General features: G+C 46.1%; 1 protein-coding gene across 1 annotated transcript in view; it reads right to left on the bottom strand.

Annotated features, from left to right (window-relative positions):
• Nucleotides 1-6,186, bottom strand: part of C11H16orf89 (chromosome 11 C16orf89 homolog) — a 48,283-nt gene extending 42,097 nt beyond the window's left edge. Inside the window, exon 1 of the mRNA XM_053694274.1 lies at nt 6,174-6,186. Within this exon, the coding sequence (XP_053550249.1) occupies nt 6,174-6,186 (13 nt within the window). The remainder of the gene's footprint in view (nt 1-6,173) is intronic.
• Nucleotides 6,187-24,047: the final 17,861 nt, after the last annotated feature.

Below are 24,047 nucleotides of genomic sequence, written 5' to 3'. Positions count from 1 at the left end.
CCCACCCTCTCCTGCACCTCTCATACAGCTAGATTACAAGTTTTGTGTTGCGGCTTGTAACACTGAAAATATAGCATTTTCAGTGTTAAAACAGTACCGCAGCTATTACAGGGCTTGTCGGTATAGCAGTACCACACACCTTTTAGCCTGTACCGCAACGTCAGTACCGCACATGTAAAATTAAGTTTTTTCATGGCACCTCCATAGCACCGGTATTACGAGTTTTGCGGTGAGGCTAAAAAGTGAGTGTTACACCCTATAAGGACACGATTCATACCGCCATCTAAAGTCAGTAGTTATGAGCTTTATGCTACAAAGCGGTAGCATAAAACTCATAACTAAAGTGTTAAAAAGTACACTAACACCCATAACTACCTATTAACACCTAAACCGATGCCCTCCCGCATCGCAAATACTATATTAAATTTATTAACCTCTAATCTGCCGCTCCCGGCATCACCGCCAATAATAACATTTATTAACCCCTATTCCACCGCTCCCCGACATCGTCACCACTATACTAAAGTTATTAAGCCCTAAACCGCCACCCTCCCGCATCAAAACCACTATTTGAATATTATTAACTCCTAATCTGCCGTCCGCCCACATCGCCGCTATAATAAACTATATTGGCTAATTCGAATTAGCCAATAGAATGAGAGCTGCTTAAATCCTATTGGCTGATTTGAACATCCAATAGGATTTTAGCAGTCCTAATTCCTATTGGCTGATTCAAAATTTTCAGCCAATAGGAATGCAAGGGATGCCATCTTGAATCGCGTCTCTTGCATTGAAGATTCAGTGTACAGTGGAGACCGTATGAAGAGGATGCTCCGCGCCGGATGTCTTCAGGATGGACCCACTCCGCGCCTCCGGGATCAAGATAGAAGATGCCGCCTGGATGAAGATTGAAGAGGCCATCTAATGAAGACTTCTCACTGCTTGGATCAGGGCATCGCCGTCTGGATGAAGATTGAAGAAGCCTCCTGGATGAAGACATCAAGCGGGACTTCAAAAACTGTAAGTGGATCATCAGGGGGTTAATGTTTGGCTTTTTTAAGGGTTTATCGGGTGGGTTTTATTTTTTAGGTTAGGGTCTGGGCAGTAAAAGAGCTAAATACCCTTTTAAGGGCAATGCCCATACAAATGACCTTTTCAGGGCAATGGGTAGTTTAGGTTTTTTAGATAGTTTTTATTTTTTTATTTTGTGGGTTTGGGGGTGGGGTTTTGTAATGTTAGTGCGTCTTTGTAATTTTATTTAAAAAAACAAGAGCTGATATCTTTAGGTCAATGCCCTACAAAAGGCCCTTTTAAGGGCCATTGGTATTTTATTCTAGATTAGGTTTTTTATTTTGGGGTGTTTTTTTATGGGTATTAGAGTGGTTTATCTCAGGACAATGCCCTACAAAAGGCCATTTTAAGGGGCTCCCAAAAGGCCCTTTTAAGGACACCTGGTAGTTTGGGGGGGTGGGGGCTTGTATAGTGTTTGGGGATGTTTGTATTTTTTTTGGAGTAAAAGAGCTGTTTATCTTAGGGCAATGCCCTACAAAAGGCCCTTTTAAGGCCCCCCAAAAGTCCCTTTTAACGGCCCCTGGTAGTTTGGGGGGTGGGGTTTGTATAGTGTTAGGGGGTTTTGTATTTTTTTTTGTAAAAGAGCTGTTTATCTCAGTGCAATGCCCTACAAAAGGCCCTTTTAAGGGCCCCTGGTAGTTTGGGGGGGGGGGTTTGTATAGTGTTACGGGGTGTTTGTATTTTTTTGGAGTAAAAAAGCTGTTTATCTCAGGGCAACGCCCTACAAAAGGCCCTTTTAGGGTAGGGTTTTTTATTTTGGGGTGGGTTTATTTTTTTAAGGGTATTAGAATAGGATTAATCTTTTTTAATTTTTTGTAATGTTAGGTTTTAGTGTAAAATAGGTTAGGTTTTATTTGACAGTTAAGTTTGTATTTATTTTAACTAGGTAGTTAGTAAATTGTTAATAACTATTTTACTAACTAGTCTACCTAGTTTAAATAAATACAAACTTACCTGTGAAATAAAACTAAAACCTAAGCTAGCAACAAAATAACTATTATATTGTAGCTAGCTTAGATTTTATTTCACAGGTATCACCGAGATTACAAGTTTTGCGGTAACAGTGGTGTGTTGCTAGCAAGCGTTGTCACTTAAGACAACGCTGGTATTACATGGTTTTTTTAAACCCGGCGTTAGCCGCAAAATTTGCTTACGGTAGCGGTGAGCTGGAAAAACGTGCTCGTGCACGATTTCCCCATAGGAATCAATGGGGCAGAATCGGCTGAAAAAAAACCTAACACCTGCAAAAAAGCAGCGTTCAGCTTCTAACGCAGCCCCATTGATTCCTATGGGAAACAAAAGTTATGTCTACACCTAACACCCTAACATGAACCCCGAGTCTTAACACCCCTAATATTACACTTATTAATCCCTAATCTGCCGCCCCGACATCGCCGACACCTGCATAATATTATTAACCCCCAATCTGCCGCTCTGGACACTGCCACCACCTACATTATCCCTATGGACCCCTAATCTTATGCCCCCAACATCGCTGACACCTACTTTTTATTTATTATCCCCTACTCTGCCGCCGCCACCTAACTACACTTATTAACCCCTAATCTGCAGCCGCCGCCAACGTCACCGCCACTATAATAAAGTTATTAACCCCTAAATCTAAGTCTAACCCTAACCCTCACCCCACCTAATTTAAATATAATTTAAAATAATCGAAATAAAATTACTATTATTAGCTAAATAATTCCTATTTAAAACTAAATACTTGCCTATAAAATAAACCCTAAGCTAGCTACAATATAACTAATAGTTACATTGTAGCCATCTTAGGGTTTATTTTTATTTTACAGTCAACTTTGCATTTATTTTAACTATTTAGAATAGTTATTAAATAGTTAACTATTTAATAACTACCTAGTTAAAATAAGTACAAAAGTACCTGTAAAATTAACCCTAACCTAAGTTACAATTACACCTAACACTACACTATCATTAAATAAATTAACTAAATTACCTACAATTAATTACAATTATATTAAATAAACTAAAGTACAGAAACCCCCCCCCACTAAATTACAGAAAAAAATAAAATAATTACAAGAATTTTAAACTAATTAACCTAATCTAAACCCCATAATAAAATAAAAAAGCCCCCCAAAATAATAAAAATCCCTACCCTATACTAAATTACAAATAGCCCTTAAAAGGACTTTTTGTGGGGCATTACCCCAAAGTAATCAGCTCTTTTACCTGTAAAAAAAAATACAATACCCCCCCAACATTAAAACCCACCACCCACATTCCCAACCCTACTCTAAACCCACCCAATCCCCCCTTAATAAAACCTAACACTACCCCCTTGAAGATCACCCTACCGTGAGACGTCTTCACCCAGCCGGGCACAAGTGGTCCTCCAGAGGGGCAGAAGTCTTCATCCGATCCGGGCAGAAGAGGACCTCCAGAGGGGCAGAAATCTTCATCCAGGCGGCATCTTCTATCTTCATCCATCCGGAGCGGAGCGGGTCCATCTTGAAGCCAGCTGACAAGCATCCATCCAGACTGACGACTACACAATGAATGATGGTTCCTTTAAATGACGTCATCCAAGATGGTGTCCCTTGAATTCCGATTGGCTGATAAAATCCTATCAGCCAATCGGAATTAAGGTAGGAAAAATCCTATTGGCTGATCCAATCAGCCAATAGGATTGAGCTTGCATTCTATTGGCTTATTGGAACAGCCAATAGAATGTGAGCTCAACCCTATTGGCTGATTGGATCAGCCAATAGGATTGAACTTCAATCCTATTGGATGATTGCATCAGCCAATAGGATTTTTCCTACCTTAATTCCGATTGGCTGATAGGATTCTATCAGCCAATCGGAATTCAAGGGACACCATCTTGGATGACGTCATTTAAAGGAATATTCATTCGTCGTGTAGTGGTCTGGATGGATGCTCCGCGTTGGCTGGCTTCAAGATGGACCTGCTCCACTCCGGATGGATGAAGATAGAAGATGCCGCCTGGATGAAGACTTCTGCCCCTCTGGAGTTCCTCTTCTGCCCAGATCTGATGAAGACTTCTGCCCCTCTGGAGGACCACTTGTGCCCGGCTGGGTGATCTTCAAGGGGGTAGTGTTAGGTTTTATTAAGGGGGGATTGGGTGGGTTTTAGAGTAGGGTTGGGAGTGTGGGTTGTGGATTTTAATGTTGGGGGGGTATTGTATTTTTTTTTTTACAGGTAAAAGAGCGGATTACTTTGGGACAATGCCCCGCAAAAAGCCCTTTTAAGGGCTATTTGTAATTTAGTATAGGGTAGGGATTTTTATTATTTTGGGGGGCTTTTTTATTTTATTAGGGGGTTTAGATTAGGTGTAATTAGTTTAAAATTCTTGTAATTATTTTATTTTTTTCTGTAATTTAGTGGGGTTTTCTTTCGTACTTTAGTTTATTTAATCTAATTGTAATTAATTATAGATAATTTAGTTCATTTATTTAATGATAGTGTAGTGTTAGGTGTAATTGTAACTTAAGTTAGGGTTTATTTTACAGGTACTTTTGTACTTATTTTAACTAGGTAGCTATTAAATAGTTAATAACTATTTAATAACTATTTAATAACTATTTTACCTAGTTAGCTAGTTTAGGGTTTATTTTATAGGTAAGTATTTAGTTTTAAATAGGAATAATTTAGTTAATGATAGAAATTTTATTTTGTTTTATTTAAATTATATTTAAGTTAGGGGGGTTAAACTTAGGGGTTAATAACTAATATAGTAGCGGCGACGTCAGGGGCGGCAGATTAGGGGTTAATAAATGTAGGTAGGTGTCGGCGATGTTAGGGATGGCAGATTAGGGGTTAATAAAATTTAACTAGTGTTTGCGTGGTGGGAGTGCAGCGGTTTAGGGGTTAATATATTTATTAAAGTGGCGGCGATGTCCGGTCGGCAGATTAGGGGTTAAAAACTTTATTTTAGTGTTTGCGATGTGGGGGAGGGCCTCGGTTTAGGGGTTAATAGGTTGTTTATGGGTGTAAGTGTACTTTTTAGCACTTTAGTTAAGAGTTTTATGTTAAGGCGTTAGCCCATAAAACTCTTAACTACTGACTTTTAAATGCGGTAGGAGTCTTGACAGGAGAGGATGTAGCGCTCACTTTATCCAAGACTCGTAATACCAGCGTTAGGCAAATCCCATTAAAAAGATAGGATACGCAATTTACGTAAGGGGATTTGCGGTAAGCTTGAGACGCAGAAAAAAAGTGAGCGGTACACCTGTACCTGCCAGACTCGTAATACCAGCGGGCGTTAAAAAGCAGCGTTGGGACCTCTCAACGTTGCTTTTTAAGGCTAACACAAGACTCGTAATCTAGCTGTATGTATTTAGTTTTAAATAGGTATTATTTAGTTAATAATTATAAATTTAATTTAGATCTAATTTAATTATGTTAAAGTTAGGGGGGTTAGGTTTATGGTTAGGTTTAGGGGTTAATAGTTTTATTTAGCTTGTTGCGATGTGGGGGGCTGATGGTTTAGGGGTTAATAGGTATTATTTAGTTAATAATTATAAATTTAATTTAGCTATATTTTTTATGTTAAAGTTAGGGGGTGTTAGGGTTAGGGTTAGGTTTAGATTTATGGGTTAATATAGTTTAATTTAGCTTGTTGCTATGTGGGGGGCTGGCGGTTTAGGGGTTAATAAATGTAGTATAGTGACGGCGATATCGGGAGCTGCAGATTACTGGGTTAATAATTTTATTTAGGTATCAGCGATGTTGGGGGCAGCAGATTAGGGGTGTTTAGACATAGGGTTTATGTTAGGGTGTTAGGTTTAAACAGTATTTTTATTTCCCCATAGACATCAATATGGCTGCGTTACGGAACTTTTGTTTCCACGATCGCAGGTGATAGTTGTTTTTTTTTTGCCAGCTCTCCCCATTGATGTCCATGGGGAAATCGTGCACAAGCACGTCTCAGCAGCACTCTGATTGTGTGCGGTATGGAGCTCAACGCAACCATATCGCACGCAAAACGTATGTTTGAAAACTTGTAATAGCAGCGCTATAGGAAATTAAATAACGTAACTTTTGTTGTGTTTGTTAATTTCTCTATAGCACTCATCACCCCTTACACAAACATCACTCACCTGCTCCCTGCATGCCTCATAGATCATCACCCCCTACACACCCTGTACCTGCACCCCTCATAAATCATCATCCTCTTCCTGAACCTATATAAATAATCACCCCTTACAGATCACCCACCTGCTCCCTGCACCCCTCATAGATCATCAACCCTTACAGATCACCCACCCTTTCTCCCTGCACCCCTCATAGATTTTCACCCCTTACACATCACCCACCCTCTCCCCCTGCACTCCTCATAGATCATCAACCCTTACAGATCACCCACCCTTTCTCCCTGCACCCCTCATAGATTTTCACCCCTTACACATCACTCACCCTCTCCCCCTGCACTCCTCATAGATCATCAACCCTTACAGATCACCCACCCTCTCCCTGCACCCCTCATAGACCATCACCCCTTACAGATCACCTGCCTTCTCCCTGCACCCCTCATAAATCATCACCCCTTACACATCACCCACCCTCTCTCCCTGCACCCCTCATAGATCATCAACCCTTACAGATCACCCACCCTCTCCCTGCACCCCTCATAGATCCTCACCCCTTACAGATCACCCAACTTCTCCCTGCACCCCTCATAGATCATCACCCCTTACAGATCACTCACCCTCTCTCCCTGCACCCCTCATAAATCACGACCCCTTACACATCACCCACCCTCTATCTGCACCCCTCATAGATCATCACACCTTACAGATCACCCACCCTCTACCTGCACCCCTCATAGATCATCACCCCTTAAGACATCACCCACCCTCTCCTACACCCCTCATAGATCATCAACCCTTACAGATCACCCACCCTTTCTCCCTGCACCCCTCATAGATTTTCACCCCTTACACATCACTCACCCTCTCCCCCTGCACTCCTCATAGATCATCAACCCTTACAGATCACCCACCCTCTCCCTGCACCCCTCATAGACCATCACCCCTTACAGATCACCTGCCTTCTCCCTGCACCCCTCATAAATCATCACCCCTTACACATCACCCACCCTCTCTCCCTGCACCCCTCATAGATCATCAACCCTTACAGATCACCCACCCTCTCCCTGCACCCCTCATAGATCCTCACCCCTTACAGATCACCCAACTTCTCCCTGCACCCCTCATAGATCATCACCCCTTACAGATCACTCACCCTCTCTCCCTGCACCCTTCATAAATCACAACCCCTTACACATCACCCACCCTCTATCTGCACCCCTCATAGATCATCACACCTTACAGATCACCCACCCTCTACCTGCACCCCTCATAGATCATCACCCCTTAAGACATCACCCACCCTCTATCTGCACCCCTCATAGATCATCACCCCTTACAGATCACACACCCTCTTTCTGCACCCCTCATAGATCAAGAAACCTCTCTCTGCATCCCTCATAGTTCATCACTACTTACACATCACCCACCCTCTCCTACACCCCTCATAGATAATCACTGTCATGGATACCGGACCACCAAGGCTACCCCCTACCCCCCTACTACCTGGCTAACTCCTTTTTACTTCAGATTTGGTCCTTTCATGGCTTATATAATCTCCCAGACTTTTGCTATCTGTTGTTTTGCTATGTGTAATTTCTCAGGAAAGAGCTGAACTCTGACTGGGCCAACCATTCTCGGCTGGCCAGGCTCCTGGAACTGCCGGTTGGCTGCCTCACTCCGGACACCCGCCTAACCCCTCTCCGGTTGGCCGAGCTCCTGGAACTGCCAGTCGGCTGCATCACCCACTAACTTTAACACCAGGTCACTCCAGCGGCCCTTTGCCCCAGAGCTCCTCTCTGTTGGGGATTGGCAGCCCCTAGGGAGGACCAGAGGTGGGGTGATTACCTGAAGGGACCTCCCTTGGGAAATGGGGGTTTTGGATACTCCCACCGCCATATCTTTACCAGGCTGTAACTCTGGTCCCCAATAGCAGGTCCTGCAGTATCTGGGGACCGAGGGCTTTCACATAACACCCTGGAAGTGCTTCTGTGCCCCTGGGATCACTCTAAAACAGTGACCTTAGTACTTTGGGGACTCTATGGGAATGTGGCTCCTATGTAGATGCCAGACTGTCTGGAGGGGCGGGAATGGCATAGGATCTTGGGATCAGATAAGGCTCTGAATGTGTATATAAGCAGTGTGTGTTTCACAATAAAATTAGTTCTTGTTTCACCTGAATACTACTCTGTCTAGTTATTTGGGTGGGTTCCTGAATAGTGGTTCTGTCTGGTATTTGGGTGGGCTACTGGCTATAATCACTTGGCAGCTACACAGCTGCAGTCTCCAGGGAGGAAGCAGAACCATTTTGGCGGAGCTACCCAGTCGGGTAGGTGGGGTCCATCACATTGGCTGGCAGCGGTGGCATCTGCTTCTTCCACACGATTCCTGTGGACAGAGGAGAAGCGCCACAGTAGCCTGCAACTATAGAATTCTAATTCCTGGTTCTGAATAGGATGAGCTGAGATGGAGGAACATTATCCGCCAGCAACTATGGAGGGAGGCTCTTCAACAAGAACAGGAGTGTTATGGAAAGGTCCTCCCAACTGCTGATGAAAGGCACCGGTTAAAGCGAGATTTACGAGTGCCTCTCCTAGCCAGCTACAGGGCACTCCAATGGCTCGTAATGCAAGCGCGACCATGGCTGAAGGATGGCACCCCCACAGAGGGCTTTGGCGGCCCTGGATTACTATTTGAAAAGATGACAGAGAACGCAGACTTTGGGAGCTCGGTGAAACTGAGAGCGGAGGAAATTAACATTTCCTGAGAGAAATTACTGAATCTCTTGGGGGTACCCTGGCTGATAGCCGATCTGGTAACTATTGTTCTCAAGGAATGGGAGATGGAAAAGGCATACAAGGGGTTGCTAGATCTCGTTCAGCAGCATGCCACATATTCTGCAGTGAGCTATGGTGCAGCACTCAGGGAGTTATGGGAATTTCCCTCAGAGGAGTGGCCACCAGGAATGAGCTACCAAGAGCTGCTAAACCTCGATCAGCAGCATGGCCCTGAGCTTATGGTCTTGGACAAGGAAGCCACCCCAGCCGAAGAGCTGGCAAAACAGGGCTGAGAGCCACTGACTTCTGCCCTACACCTGTGACATCTCTGGAGTCCAGGAAGAGGAGGTAGTCGTCCTCTCTCCCCAGACCCAGGACCAAGAGATTGTGGATTTAATTGACTTTTCCTCTGAGGAGGGACAGACTGGGGAGCTTCCAGCCAAAGAGATGAAAACAGGGCAGAGCACGGCTGACCTATGCCCAGCACCTGCAGCAGCTCTGGGAAACAAGGCAGAACCCCCTCTATACACAGCTACAGAAGAAGAGCTCCTATGGCATAGGCAGCAAATACTGAAACATCGTGACAAACCTGTTTCTGCACAGGTCGAGATGGTATGGAGGGATGCATCTATCCAGAAGCTGGTCAAGGATTCAAGGGAAGGAGAAATTGTCTCATCCCCCAAGTGGCAGAGCCATCCCTAGGGAGCGGAGGTAGCTTCCCTCCCCAGCAACAGAACTCTTGGCTAACTCCTTTTTACTTCAGATTTGGCCCTTTCATGGCTTACGGGATCTCTCAGACTCTTGCTATCTGTTGTTTTGCTATGTGTACTTTGTCAGGAAAGAGCTGAACTCTGACCGCATCACCCCGGACACCCGATGAATTTTACACCAGGCGCTCCAGTGGCCCTTTGCCCAGAGCTCCGTTCTTTTGGAGATTGGTAGCCCCTAGGGAGGACCAGAGGTGGGGTGATTAACGGAAGGGAGCTCCCATGGGAAACGGGGATTTTGGACATACCCACCTCCATATCTTTACCAGGCTGCAACTCTGGTCCTCAGTAGCGGATCCTGACGTTTTTTGGACTGTGGCATCTGGGGACCAAGGGCTTTCCAGTGACATACTGGAAGTGTGCCCCGACTGTCTGGAGGGGCGGCAATGGTAGTAGATCTTGGAATCAAATAAGGCTCTGAATATGTATATAAGCAGTGTGTGTTTCTGTCAAGGTGCCAGGAATCAGACTGAGAGGAGAAGTGCAAAAATAATCACACCTTTATTAATAGCAAAAAATAATAAAAAGTCCACAAGTCAAATAACAAGCCAGGAATCAAAACCAGAGCTGGTAGTCAGACGAGCCGAGTCAGGAGCCAAACCGAATTGTCAGATGAGCCGGAATCAGGAACAAGGAAAACAGCAGAGTCAGGAACAAGCCAGGGATCAGGAACCAGGAAGGACGTCAGGCAGCCAGGTAATACACAGGAACTCTCACAAACAAGTCTGAGACAACGCAAAGGCAAAGTATACTGAACAGAGGCCCTTTAAATAATAAGTGATGACATCACAATTCTGAGACTGCATCCTGTCTCACATGGATGATGAACACCAGTCTGGCCATTAAAGGAAGTGCAGGAATTGAGCAGCATCCCCCAAAATGAACCATAGTCAGGAAGAGAGGTGAGTAAAATGGCTGCCAGCAGCACATGGCAAACACAACAGGGAAAAAACCCTGACAGTACCCTCCCCTCAACTACCCCTCCCCCATGGGAGGACAAAAGGCTTATTGGGGAAATGGGCATGGAAGGCACGGAGGAGGGCGGGAGCATGAACATCAGAGGAGGGAACCCAAGAACGCTCCTCCGGACCGTAGCCTCTCCAGTGAACCAAATACTGCACACGACCCCTGGATATATGAGAGTCAATATGCTGCTGACCTCATACTCCTCATGGTTGTCAACAAAGATAGGATGGGGACGAGGCAACACAGTGGTAAACCAATTACAAACCAATGGTTTCAAGAGGGTGACATGAAAAACATTGGAGATGCGCATAGCAGGAGGAAGGTCAAGAGCGAAGGCCACAGGATTAACCCGTTGGAGTATTCGAAAAGGACCAACATAACGGGGAACCAATTTATTGGAAGGCACACAAAGGTTCAAGTTGCGGGAGGACAGCCAAACTCTCTCACTAACCAGGTAGGAAGGTGCAGGCAGACGCCTACGATCAGCCTGGAACTTTTGGCGCTGCATAGAACAATGAAGGCAATCCTGAATCTGCACCCACGTGGAACGGAGTTGGCAGAGATGCTCCTCCAAAGCCGGAATACCATGAGACATGAATGAATCGGGCAACAAGGATGGTTGAAACCTATAATTCGCCATGAACAGGGATATCTCGGAGGAAGCATTAATAGCACTATTACGAGCAAACTCTGCCCAAGGTAACAGTTCAGACCAATTATTGTGGTGATATGAGACATAGCAACGGAGGAACTGTTCCAGAGCTTGATTAGACCATTCCACAGCCCCATTGGATTGAGGGTGATATGCCAAGGAGAAGGAAAGCTTGATCCCCAATTGAGCACAAAAGGAACGCCAAAATCTGGAGACAAACTGGCTACCCCAGTCCAACACTATCTCCTTGGGTAACCCATGTAAATGGAAGTCCTCCCGGGCAAAAATTGAAGCAAGCTCCTGAGCCGTAGGCAGCTTCATCAAGGGAATGCAATGTGACATTTTAGAAAAAAGGTCAACCACCATAAGGATAACAGTATTGCCATTGGAATCAGGGAGCTCGACAATGAAGTCCATGGAAAGATGTGTCCAAGGGCGCTCACCATTAGCAATAGGTTGAAGAAAACCCACAGGAAGACTTCTAGGAGTCTTATTCTGTGCACAAACTGAGCAGGAGGCAACATACGCAGCAACAGCAGAACGAAGACCTAGCCACCAGAATTGTCGAATGACAGACCAAATAATTTGGTTCTTGCTTGGGTGACCTGCAGGTTTAGGATATTGGTAAGTGTGCAAAAGTTTAGTTCGAAGATTCTCAGGAATAAAACACTTACCACTAGGTTTCTCAGGAGGTGGATTGGTTTGTGCAGCCAGGATCTCCTCCCCCAAGGGAGAAGTCAAATTAGTACGTATGGTAGCCAAAATATGGTCAGGAGGTATAACAGGAGTAGGTACAGACTCCTCCTTGGACAGAGGCGAAAATTGTCGAGAGAGGGCATCAGCCCTAAAATTCTTACTACCAGGCAGGTAGGAGACCACATAATTAAACCGAGACAAAAATAGCACCCATCTGGCCTGTCGGGGTGACAAACGTTTTGCTTCAGATAGATAAGTTAAATTCTTGCGGTCAGTAAGAATGAGCACTGGCACGCTAGTACCCTCGAGAAGATGCCTCCATTCCTTAAGTGCCAAAATTATGGCCAGTAATTCCCTGTCGCCAATTTCATAATTGCACTCCGCTGTAGACAATTTCTTAGAGAAGAAACCACATGGATGCAAGGAACAGTCAGGTATAGGACGTTGAGACAAGAAGGCACCTACTCCAGTCTCAGATGCATCGACCTCAAGAACGAAAGGCAGGACCGGGTTAGGATAAGCCAGAACTGGAGCAGCAGCAAAGGCAGTCTTAAGACTATCAAAGGCCTTATTGGCAGTAGGTGACCAATGGAGTGGATCATTCTCTTTACGGGTCATGTCTGTGATAGGTTTGACCAAGGAAGAAAAGTTTTTAATAAACTTTCTATAGTAATTGGCGAACCCCAAAAAACGTTTAATAGACCGAAGACCAACTGGGCGAGGCCACTGCAGAACTGCCGATAACTTGTCAGGATCCATGGAGAACCCTGCAACGGAGATAACATAACCTAGGAAGGTTACTTGAGTCTGATGGAACTCACATTTCTAGAGTTTACAAAACAGGCCGTTCTCACGTAGTCTCTGAAGAACCCGTGTAACATCAGAACGATGAGCCTCAAGTGTGGGTGAGTGTATGAGGATGTCGTCTAAGTACACCACAACACACTGTTGCAACATATCTCGTAGGACATCATTAATAAATTCCTGAAAAACAGCAGGAGCATTACATAGGCCAAAGGGCATTACAAGATACTCATAATGCCCGCTCCTGATGTTAAATGGTGTTTTCCATTCGTGGCCCTCCTTAATCCTAACAAGATTGTACGCTCCTCTCAAATTAAGTTTAGTAAAGACCGTAGCTCCCTTGAGGCGGTCAAAGAGTTCCGTAATAAGCGGAATAGGGTAAGCATTCTTAATGGTCAGACGATTAAGACCCCTATAATCGATACATGATCTTAACTCGCCACCCTTTTTCTTCACAAAGAAGCCAGCCCCTGCAGGAGAGCAGGATTTGCGGATGATCCCCCGCGACAGAGCATCAGCAACATACTCCTCCATAGCACAATTCTCTGCAACAGACAGAGGGTACACCTGGCCCCGAGGAGGAATGGCTCCGGGTTGCAGGTCTATGGCACAATCGTAAGACCGGTGAGGAGGCAACGTACCGGCACGCACCTTGTCAAAAAGTCTAGGAAATCTCGTTACTCCACTGGCAATTGAGAAACCGAAGAAGTGCACAAGACTTTAACTGGTTTCCGAAGACAAGTGGAAATACATTGTGGGGACCACAACAAAATTTTGGACCTGCGCCAGTCAAGACTGGGATTTTGCTTTTGGAGCTAGGGATAACCCAGAACAACCGGAAAATGCGGATAGTTTATCACCTGGAACTGGAGGGTTTCAAAATGTAGAGCCCCAACAGCTATGGACAATGGAGCAGTTTCGTGAGTAACGAGTGCGGGCTGAAGGGGCCTGCCATCAATGGCCTCAATAGCAAGCGGAACGGACTGAGGCAAAACAGGAATGGAGTGCTTTGATACAAAAGCACTGTCAATGAAATAGCCTGCAGCACCGGAGTCAACAAGAGCCTGGGTGACTATGGAGGAGTCCACCCAGGAAAGGACAACCGTGACCAAAGGTTTCTCCTTAAGCGGTTCCGGGGACGAGGATAAACCACCCAAGGTCTGCCCCCGACAGGACCTTAGGTGTGAGCGTTTCCCAGCCTTGTAGGACAAGACTTCAAAAGGTGGCCCTGTAACCCACAATAGAGGCAGAGCCCCTCCCTCCTCCTAAAGGCCCTCTCCTCCACGGAGAGACGCCTGAATCCCAGCTGCATCGGCTCAGCAGTACCTGGTGACTCGGGACCAGGAGGCATGGGCAGAGAGGGAGGCATGGGTGGGAACGAACACGTAGGAGACAACGGAACAGGAGGCTTCCGCAAGCGCTCCTTGAAAGAGGGCCTCTCTCTGAGTCTGATGTCAATTAGGATCAAATAAGACACCAATGCCTCGAGATCCTCTGGTAAATCTCTGGCAGCAACTTCGTCTTTAATCGCATCAGAGAGCCCATGAAAGAAGGCGGCAACAAGGGCTTAATTGTTCCAACCTACCTCTGCGGCAAGCATACAGAACTCTATAGCATACTGAGCAACAGATCTTGTACCTTGCTGAATGGACATGAGTCGTTTAGCAGCAGAGGAGGAGAGAGCCGGAACATCAAATACCCTTTGAAAGGAGGCCACAAATTCAGGGTAATTTGAAATCACAGGTTTATTAGTCTTCCACAAGGGATTAGCCCAGGCAAGAGCGGTGTCAGAGTAACGAGATGAGAAATCCCACCTTAGCTCTGTCAGAGGGAAACGCCTGAGGTAACATCTCAAAGTAAATGCCCACCTGGTTCAAAAACCCTCTGCACTGAATAGGATCGCCTCCATATCGCTGAGGTAGAGGTGCAGAACCGGACATGCTCCTGGTAGGCATAGGTGCAGCAGTGGAAACAGGAGCAGCCATTACTTGCGGGACACTTTGGTCCAAATGTGCAGTGCGAGTCAGCAGGGTTTGCAGGGCTAATGCAAATTGATCCAAGCGGTGATCCTGTGCATCCATCCTGGAAATGATGGCAGGTAAAGGAGGATTATTAGCACCATCAGGATTCATGGCCTTTGCGTAATGTCAGGGTACCAGGAATCAGACTGAGAGGAGAAGTGCAAAAATAATCACACCTTTATTAATAGCAAAAAATATTAAAAAGTCCACAAGTCAAAAAACAAGCCAGGAATCAAAACCAGAGCTGGTAGTCAGACGAGCCGAGTCAGGAGCCAAAGCGAATTGTCAGATGAGCCGGAATCAGGAACAAGGAAAACAGCAGAGTCAGGAACAAGCCAGGGATCAGGAACCAGGAAGGACGTCAGGCAGCCAGGTAATACACAGGAACTCTTACAAACAAGTCTGAGACAACGCAAAGGCAAAGTATACTGAACAGAGGCCCTTTAAATAATAAGTGATGACATCACAATTCTGAGACTGCATCCTGTCTCACATGGATGATGAACACCAATCTGGCCACAAAAGGAAGTGCAGGAATTGAGCAGCATCCCCCAAAATGAACCATAGTCAGGAAGAGAGGTGAGTAAAATGGCTGCCAGCAGCACATGGCAAACACAACAGGGAAAAAACCCTGACAGTTTCACAATAAAATCAGTTCTTGTTTCGCATGAATACTACTCTGTCTAGTTATTTGGGTGGGTTCCTGAATACAGGTTCTGTCTGGTATTTGGGTGGGCTACTGGCTATAATCACTCCAAGGAGGGACCTATTTTTAACCTAGTTGGGGTAGCCGGGGTCCGTCACAATCACCCCTTACAGATCACTCAACCTCTCCTGCCCCCTTATAGATCATCATCCTTTACAGATCACCCACCCACTCCTGTACCTCTTATATATAATTACCCCTTACACATCATCCACCCTCTCCCTGCACCCCTCATAAATTTTCACCCCTTACACATCACCCACCCTCTCCTGCACTCCTCATAGAGCCTCACCCATTACAGATCACCCACCCTCTCCTGCACCTCTAAGAGATCATCACCCTTACAGATCACCCACCCTCTCTTGCACCCCTTATAGACCATCACCCCTTACAGACCCCACACTCTCTCCTGCACGCCTCATAGATCATCACGCCATACACATCACATAGCCTCTCCTGCACCCCTCAAAGATAATCACCCCTTACCCACCCTCTACTGCACCCCTCATAGATCATCACCCCTTACAGATCACTCACCCTCTACTTCACCCCTCATAGATCCTCACCCCTTACAGATCACCTGCCCTCTACTGCACCCTTCATAGATCATCACCCCTTACAGATAACCCACCCTCTCCTGCACCCTTCATAGATCATCACCCTTTACAGATAACCCACCCTCTCCTGCACCCCTCATAGATCATCACCCCTTACAGAGCATTCACCCTCTCCTGCACCCCTCAGATTACTACCCCTTACAGATTACTCATCCTCTCCTGCACCCCTAGGAGATCATCACCCTTAATGATCATCCACCCTCTCTTGCACCTCTCATAGACCATCACCCCTTACAGACCCCACACTCTCTCCTGCACGCCTCATAGATCATCACCCATTGCACATCACACAGCCTCTCCTGCACCCCTCATAGATCATCACCCCTTACCCACCCTCTCCTGGACCCCTCATAGATCATCCCCCCTTACACATCACCCACCCTCTCCTGCACCCCTCAAAGATCATCAACCCTTACACATCACTCACCCTCTCCCTGCACCCCTCATAGATAATCACCCCTTACAGATAACCTGCCCTCTCTCTGCACCCCTCATAGATCATCACTACTTACACATCTGCACCCCTCATAAATGTCCACCCACTTCCTGCACCCCTTATAAATCATCACCTTAAATCATCAACCCCTTACAGAGCACTCACCCTCTCCTGCACCCCTCAGATTACTACCCCTTACAGATTACTCACCCCTAAGAGATCATCACCCTTAATGATCATCCACCCTCTCTTGCACCTCTCATAAACCATCACCCCTTACAGACCCCACACTCTCTCCTACACGCCTCATAGATCATCACCCATTACACAGCCTCTCCTGCACCCCTCATAGATCATCACCCCTTACCCACCCTCTCCTGCATCCCTCATAGAACATCACCCCTTACCCACCCTCTCCTGCACCCCTCATAGATCATCACCCCTTTCAGTTCACTCACCCTCTTCTTCACCACTCATAGATAATCACCCCTTACATATCACCCACCCTCTCCTGCACCCCTCATAGATCATCACCCCTTACACATCACTCACCCTCTCCCTGCACCCTTCATAGATAATCACCCCTTAGAGATCACCTGCCCTCTCTCTGCACCCCTCATAGATCATCACTACTTACACATCTGCACCCCTCATAAATGACCACCCACTTCCTGCACCCCTTATAAATCATCACCTTTTACAGATCCCCCACCTGCTCCCTGCACTCCTCAAAGATAATCACCCCTTACACATCACACACCATCTACCTGCACCCCTCATAAATAATCACCCTCTGCCTGGACCCTTATAAATCATCACCCCTTACAGATCACCCACCTGCTCCCTGCATCCCTCATATATCATCAACCCTTACAGATCACCCACCCTCTCCTGCACCCTTCATAGATCATCACCCCTTACAGATCATCCACCCTCTCCCTGCACCCCTCATAGATCCTTACCCCTTACAGAGCACTCACCCTCTCCTGCACCCCTCAGATTACTACCCCTTACAGATTACTCACCCTCTCCTGCACCCCTAAGAGATCATCACCCTTAATGATCATCCACCCTCTCTTGCACCTCTCATAAACCATCACCCCTTACAGACCCCACACTCTCTCCTACACGCCTCATAGATCATCACCCATTACACAGCCTCTCCTGCACCCCTCATAGATCATCACTCCTTACCCGCCCTCTCCTGCACCCCTCATAGATCATCACCCCTTTCAGTTCACTCACCCTCTTCTTCACCACTCATAGATAATCACCCCTTACAGATCATCCACCCTCTCCCTGCACCCCTCATAGATCCTCACCCCTTACAGATGTACCACCCTCTCCTGCACCCCTCATAGATCATCACCCCTTACAGATCACTCACCCTCTCCCTGCACCCCTCATAGATCCTCACCCCTTACAGATCACCCACCCTCTCCAGCAAGCTTTTATAGATCATCTCCCCTTACAGATCATCCACCCTCTCCCTGCACACCTCATAGATCCTCACCCCTTACAGAGCACTCACCCTCTCCTGCACCCCTCAGATTACTACCCCTTACAGATTACTCATCATCTCCTGCACCCCTAAGAGATCATCACCCTTAATGATCATCCACCCTCTCTTGCACCTCTCATAGACCATCACCCCTTACAGACCCCACACTCTCTCCTGCACGCCTCATAGATCATCACTCATTGCACATCACAAAGCCTCTCCTGCACCCCTAATAGATCATCACCCCTTACCCACCCTCTCCTGCACCCCTCAAAGATCATCACCCCTTTCAGTTCACTCACCCTCTCCTTCACCCCTCATAGATAATCACCCCTTACAGATCACCCACCCTCTCCTGCACCCCTCAAAGATCATCACCCCTTACACATCACTCACCCTCTCCCTGCACCCCTCATAGATAATCACCCCTTACAGATCACCTGCCCTCTCTCTGCACCCCTCATAGATAATCACTACTTACACATCTGCACGCCTCATAAATGACCACCCACTTCCTGCCACCCTTATAAATCATCACCTTTTACAGATCACCCACCTACTGCCTGCACCCCTCATACATCATCAACCCTTACAGATCACCCACCTGCTCCCTGCACTCCTTAATGATAATCACCCCTTACACATCACACACCCTCTACCTGTACTCCTCATAAATCATCACCCTCGGCCTGGACCCTTATAAATCATCACCCCATACAGATCACCCACCTGCTCCCTGCATTCCTCATAGATCATCAACCCTTACAGATCACCCACCCTCTCCTACACCCCTCATAGCTCATAACCCTTTACAGATCACTAACCCTCTCGATGCACCCCTCATAGATCACCCTTACAGATCACCCACCCTCTCATTGCACCCCACATAGAGCATCACTTCTTACAGATCACTCACCCTCTCCTGCACTCCTAATAGATCATCACCCCTTACAGATCACCCACCCTTTCCTCCACCCCTCATAGATCATCACCCGTTACAGATCACCCACCCTCTCCTGCACTCCAAAGAGATCATCAACCCTTACAGATCCCTCACCCTCTCCCTGCACTCCTCATAGATCATAACCCTTTACAGATCACTAACCCTCTCGATGCACCCCTCATAGATCACCCTTACAAATCAACCACCCTCTCGTTGCACCTCTCATAGATCATCACTTCTTACAGGTCACTCACCCTCTCCTGCACCCCTAATAGATCATCACCCCTTACACATCACCCACTTTCTTCCTGCACCCATCATACACCATAACCCCTTACAGATCACTCACTCCTCAAAGATAATCACCCCTTACACATCACACACCCTCTACCTGCACCCCTCATAAATCATCACCCTCTGCTGGACCCTTATAAATAATCACCCCTTACAGATCACCCACCTGCTCCCCACATCCCTCATAGATCATCAACCCTTACAGATCACCCACCCTTTCTCCCTGCATCCCTCATAGATCATCACCCCTTACAGATCACCCACCCTCTCATGCACTCCTAATAGATCATCAGCCCTTACAGATCCCTCACCCTCTCCCTGCACCCCTCATAGATCATCACCCCTTCCAGATCACTAACCCTCTCTATGCACCCCATCATAGATCACCATTACAGATCACCCACACTCTCATTGCACCCCTCATAGATCATCACCCCTTACTGATAACCCACCCTCTCTCCTAATAGATCATTACCCCTTACAGATCACACACCCTTTCCTCCACTCCTCATAGATCATAACCCCTTACAGATCACTCACCCTCTCCTGCACCCCTAATAGATCATCACCCCTAACACATCACCCACCCACTCCTGTATCACTTAAAGATAATTACCCCTTACACATCACCCACTTTCTTCCTACACCACTCATACACCAAAACCCCTTACAGATCACTCACCATATCCTGCCCCCCTCATAGATCATCACACCTTACAGATCACCCACCCTCTCTTGCACCTCTCATAGATCATCACCCCTTACACATCACCCACCCTCTCCTGCCCTCCTCATAGATCATGACCCCTTACAGATCACTCACCCTCTCTCTGCACCCCTTACAGATCACCCACACTCTCCTTGCACCCCTCATAGATCATCACCACTTACTGATAACCCAACCTCTCCTGCACTCCTAATCGATCATCACCCTTTACAGATCACCCACCCTTTCCTCCACCCCTCATAGATCATCACCCCTCATAGATCACCCCTTACAGATCCCTCACCCTCTCCTGCACCCCTAATATATGATCACCCCTTACAGATCACTAACCCTCTCCTGCACCTCTCATAGATCATCACCCCTTACAGATCACCCACCCTCTCCTGCACCTCTCATAGATCATCACCCCTTACAGATCACCCACCCTCTCCTGCACCCTCATAGATCACCCCTTACACATCACCCACCCACTCTTGTACCCCTTATAGATAATTACCTTTTACACATCACCCACTCTCTTCCTGCACCCCTCATACACCAAAACCCCTTACAGATCACCCACCCTCTCCTGCACCCCTCATACACCATCACCCCTTACAGATCACTCACCCTCTCCTGCCCCCTCATAGATCATTACCCCATACACATCACCCACTCTCGTCCTACACCCCTCATAGATCATCACCCCTTACACATCACCCACCCTCTCCTGCCCCCTCATAGATCATCACCCCTTACACATCACCCACCCTCTCCTGCACCCCTAATAGATCATCGCCCCTTACACATCACCCACCCTCTCCTGCACTCCTCATAGATCATCACCCCTTACAGATCCCTCACCCTCTCTCTGCACCCCTCATAGATCATCACCCCTTACAGATCACCCACACTCTCATTGCACCCCTCATAGATCATCACCCCTTACAGATCACTCATCCTCTCCCTGCACCCCTCATAGATCATCACAGATTACTGATAACCCACCCTTTCCTCCACCCCTCATAGATCATCACCCCTTACAGATCACTCACCCTTTCCTCCACCCCTTACAGATCACCCACCCTTTCCTCCACCCCTCATAGATCATCACCCCTTACAGATCACCCACCCTCTCCTGCACCCCTCATAGATCATCACCCCTTACAGATCACTCACCCTCTCCTGCACCCCTCATACACCATAACCCCTTACAGATCACCCACCCTCTCCTCCACCCCTCATAGATCATCACCCCTTACAGATCACCCACCCTCTCCTGCACCCCTCATAGATCACCCACCCTCTCCTGCACCCCTCATAGATCATCACCCCTTACAGATCACCCACCCTCTCCTCCACCCCTCATAGATCACCCCTTACAGATCACTCACCCTTTCCTCCACCCCTTACAGATCACCCACCCTTTCCTCCACCCCTCATAGATCATCACCCCTTACAGATCACTCACCCTTTCCTCCAACCCTTAAAGATAACCCACCCTCTCCTGCACCCCTCATAGATCATCACCCCTTACAGATCACCCACCCTCTCGTTGCACCCCTCATAGATCATCACCCCTTACTGATAACCCACCCTCTCCCTGCACCCCTCAAAGATCATCACCCCTTACAGATCACCCACTCTTTCCTACACCCCTCATAGATCATCACCCCTTACAGATCCCTCACCCTCTCCTGCACCCCTAATATATCATCACCCCTTACAGATCCATCACCCTCTCCCTGCACCCCTCATAGATCATCACCCCTTAAAGATCAAACACCCTTTCATTGCACCCCTCATAGATCATCACCCCTTACTGATAACCCACCCTCTCCCTGCACCCCTCAAAGATCATCACCCCTTACTAATCACCCACCCTCTCCTGCACCTCTGATAGATCATCACCCCTTACAGATCCCTCACCCTCTCCCTGCACCCCTCATAGATCATCACCCCTTATACATCACACACCATCTCCCTGCACCCCTCATAGATCATCACCCCTTATACACCAAACACCCTCTCTGCACCCCTCATAGATCATCACCCCTTATACATCACACACCCTCTCTGCACCCCTCATAGATCATCACCCCTTACAGATCCCTCACCCTCTCCCTGCACCCCTCATAGATCATCACCCCTTACAGATCCCTCACCCTCTCCCTGCACCCCTCATAGATCATCACACCTTAAAGATCACTCACCCTCTCCTGCACCCCTCATAGATCCTCACCCCTTACAGATCACCCACCCTCTCCTGCACCTCTAATAGATCATCACCCCTTACAGATCCCTCACCATCTCCTTGCACCCTTCATAGATCATCACCCCTTACAGACCCCTCTCCCTGCTCTCTATGAGGGGCTTTAAAAAGCTGGACATTTAAGTGTCCAGTATTTTTGTTAAGATTTTACTGAACAGCCTGCTAAAATACTGGACTGTCTGGTTGAATACTGAACACCTGGCAAGTGGCACGCCTACTTGTACATTATCCCAGGTTACCAACAGATTATTTTCAGTTTAACTTATGACAACTAGTATAAGTTCCTTATGCAAATGAATATTGAGAAGTACTATTGTTCTGACTGATTGAGATCACCTACAGTTATTTGTTAATTAATTAATACATAAATAAATAATAATACCTACAGTATGAAAATAAGAAATACACATTGAATATATACCTAATAGCATTCGAAAGCCATAGATCCCATCCAGGTTAAATTCTTCATACTCTTTTGAGAAGAATATTGTTATCTTCCTAACAGCTGATATCAGACTGTCTAGTGCAGGTTCATTGCGAGTAGACGCTGAGTTACTGAGGGCAGCAAGTAGCAGTAGTGTGATCAGCTGCATGTTTATCAGAGGACCGGTTTATTACTGCTCACCTCCAGCTCTGGGTACTAAGTCAGGTGGCTCATTCATCTTAACGTTATTTAGTTTCTAGGAGGGGCTAGTTTGAAGTATTTAACCCTTATGGCACTTTAGTACCTGCAGTCTACATTTCACATGGCTTACAGAATTTTACAAATGCATTTAATGTGGAAACAGAACCTGAGCAAAAACAGATGAAAAATGCAATGCGCAGAGAAAATCTCATTGGGTAATATATTTGTAAAATTAATTTCCTATTATTTTGCAGTAATGATAGGTAATGTCCCGTTTCCTAAAAGACTTCATTACAGATGATGTGTACTTAACAATACATATTTTTTAAACATACAATAGAAATTATCCCCATGTACAAGGTAGCAGACCTGCCCTTTATGAAGAAAGAATAAAGATTTTATATATGCACAGTATATATCAGTAAATAAGTGCTGTATTACATAAGGTCTGCGCACACAATAAATGTTTATATATGCACAGTATATATCAGTAAATAAGTGCGCCATTACAAAAGGTCTGCGCACACAATAAATGTTTATATATGCACAGTATATATCAGTAATTAATGCTGTATTACAAAAGGTCTGCACACACAATAAATGTTTATATATGCACAGTATATATCAGTAATTAATGCTGTATTACAAAAGGTCTGCACACACAATAAATGTTTATATATGCACAGTATATATCAGTAATTATATGTCACATTACACAAGGTCTGCACACACAATAAATGTTTATATATGCACAGTATATATCAGTAATTAGGTGCTACATTACAAAAGGTCTGCGCACACAATAAATGTTTATATATGCACAGTATATATCAGTAATTAAGTGCTGCATTACATAAGGTCTGCACACACAATAAATGTTTATATATGCACAGTATATATCAGTAATTAAGTGCTGTATTACATAAGGTCTGCACACACAATAAATGTTTATATATGCACAGTATATATCAGTAATTATATGTCACATTACATAAGGTCTGCACACACAATAAATGTTTATATATGCACAGTATATATCAGTAATTATATGTCACATTACATAAGGTCTGCACACACAATAAATGTTTATATATGCACAGTAT

Source organism: Bombina bombina, chromosome 11, assembly GCF_027579735.1.
Source record: "Bombina bombina isolate aBomBom1 chromosome 11, aBomBom1.pri, whole genome shotgun sequence".
NCBI classification, from domain to species: Eukaryota; Metazoa; Chordata; class Amphibia; order Anura; family Bombinatoridae; genus Bombina; species Bombina bombina.
This window is presented reverse-complemented; position numbering and strand designations above follow the sequence as displayed.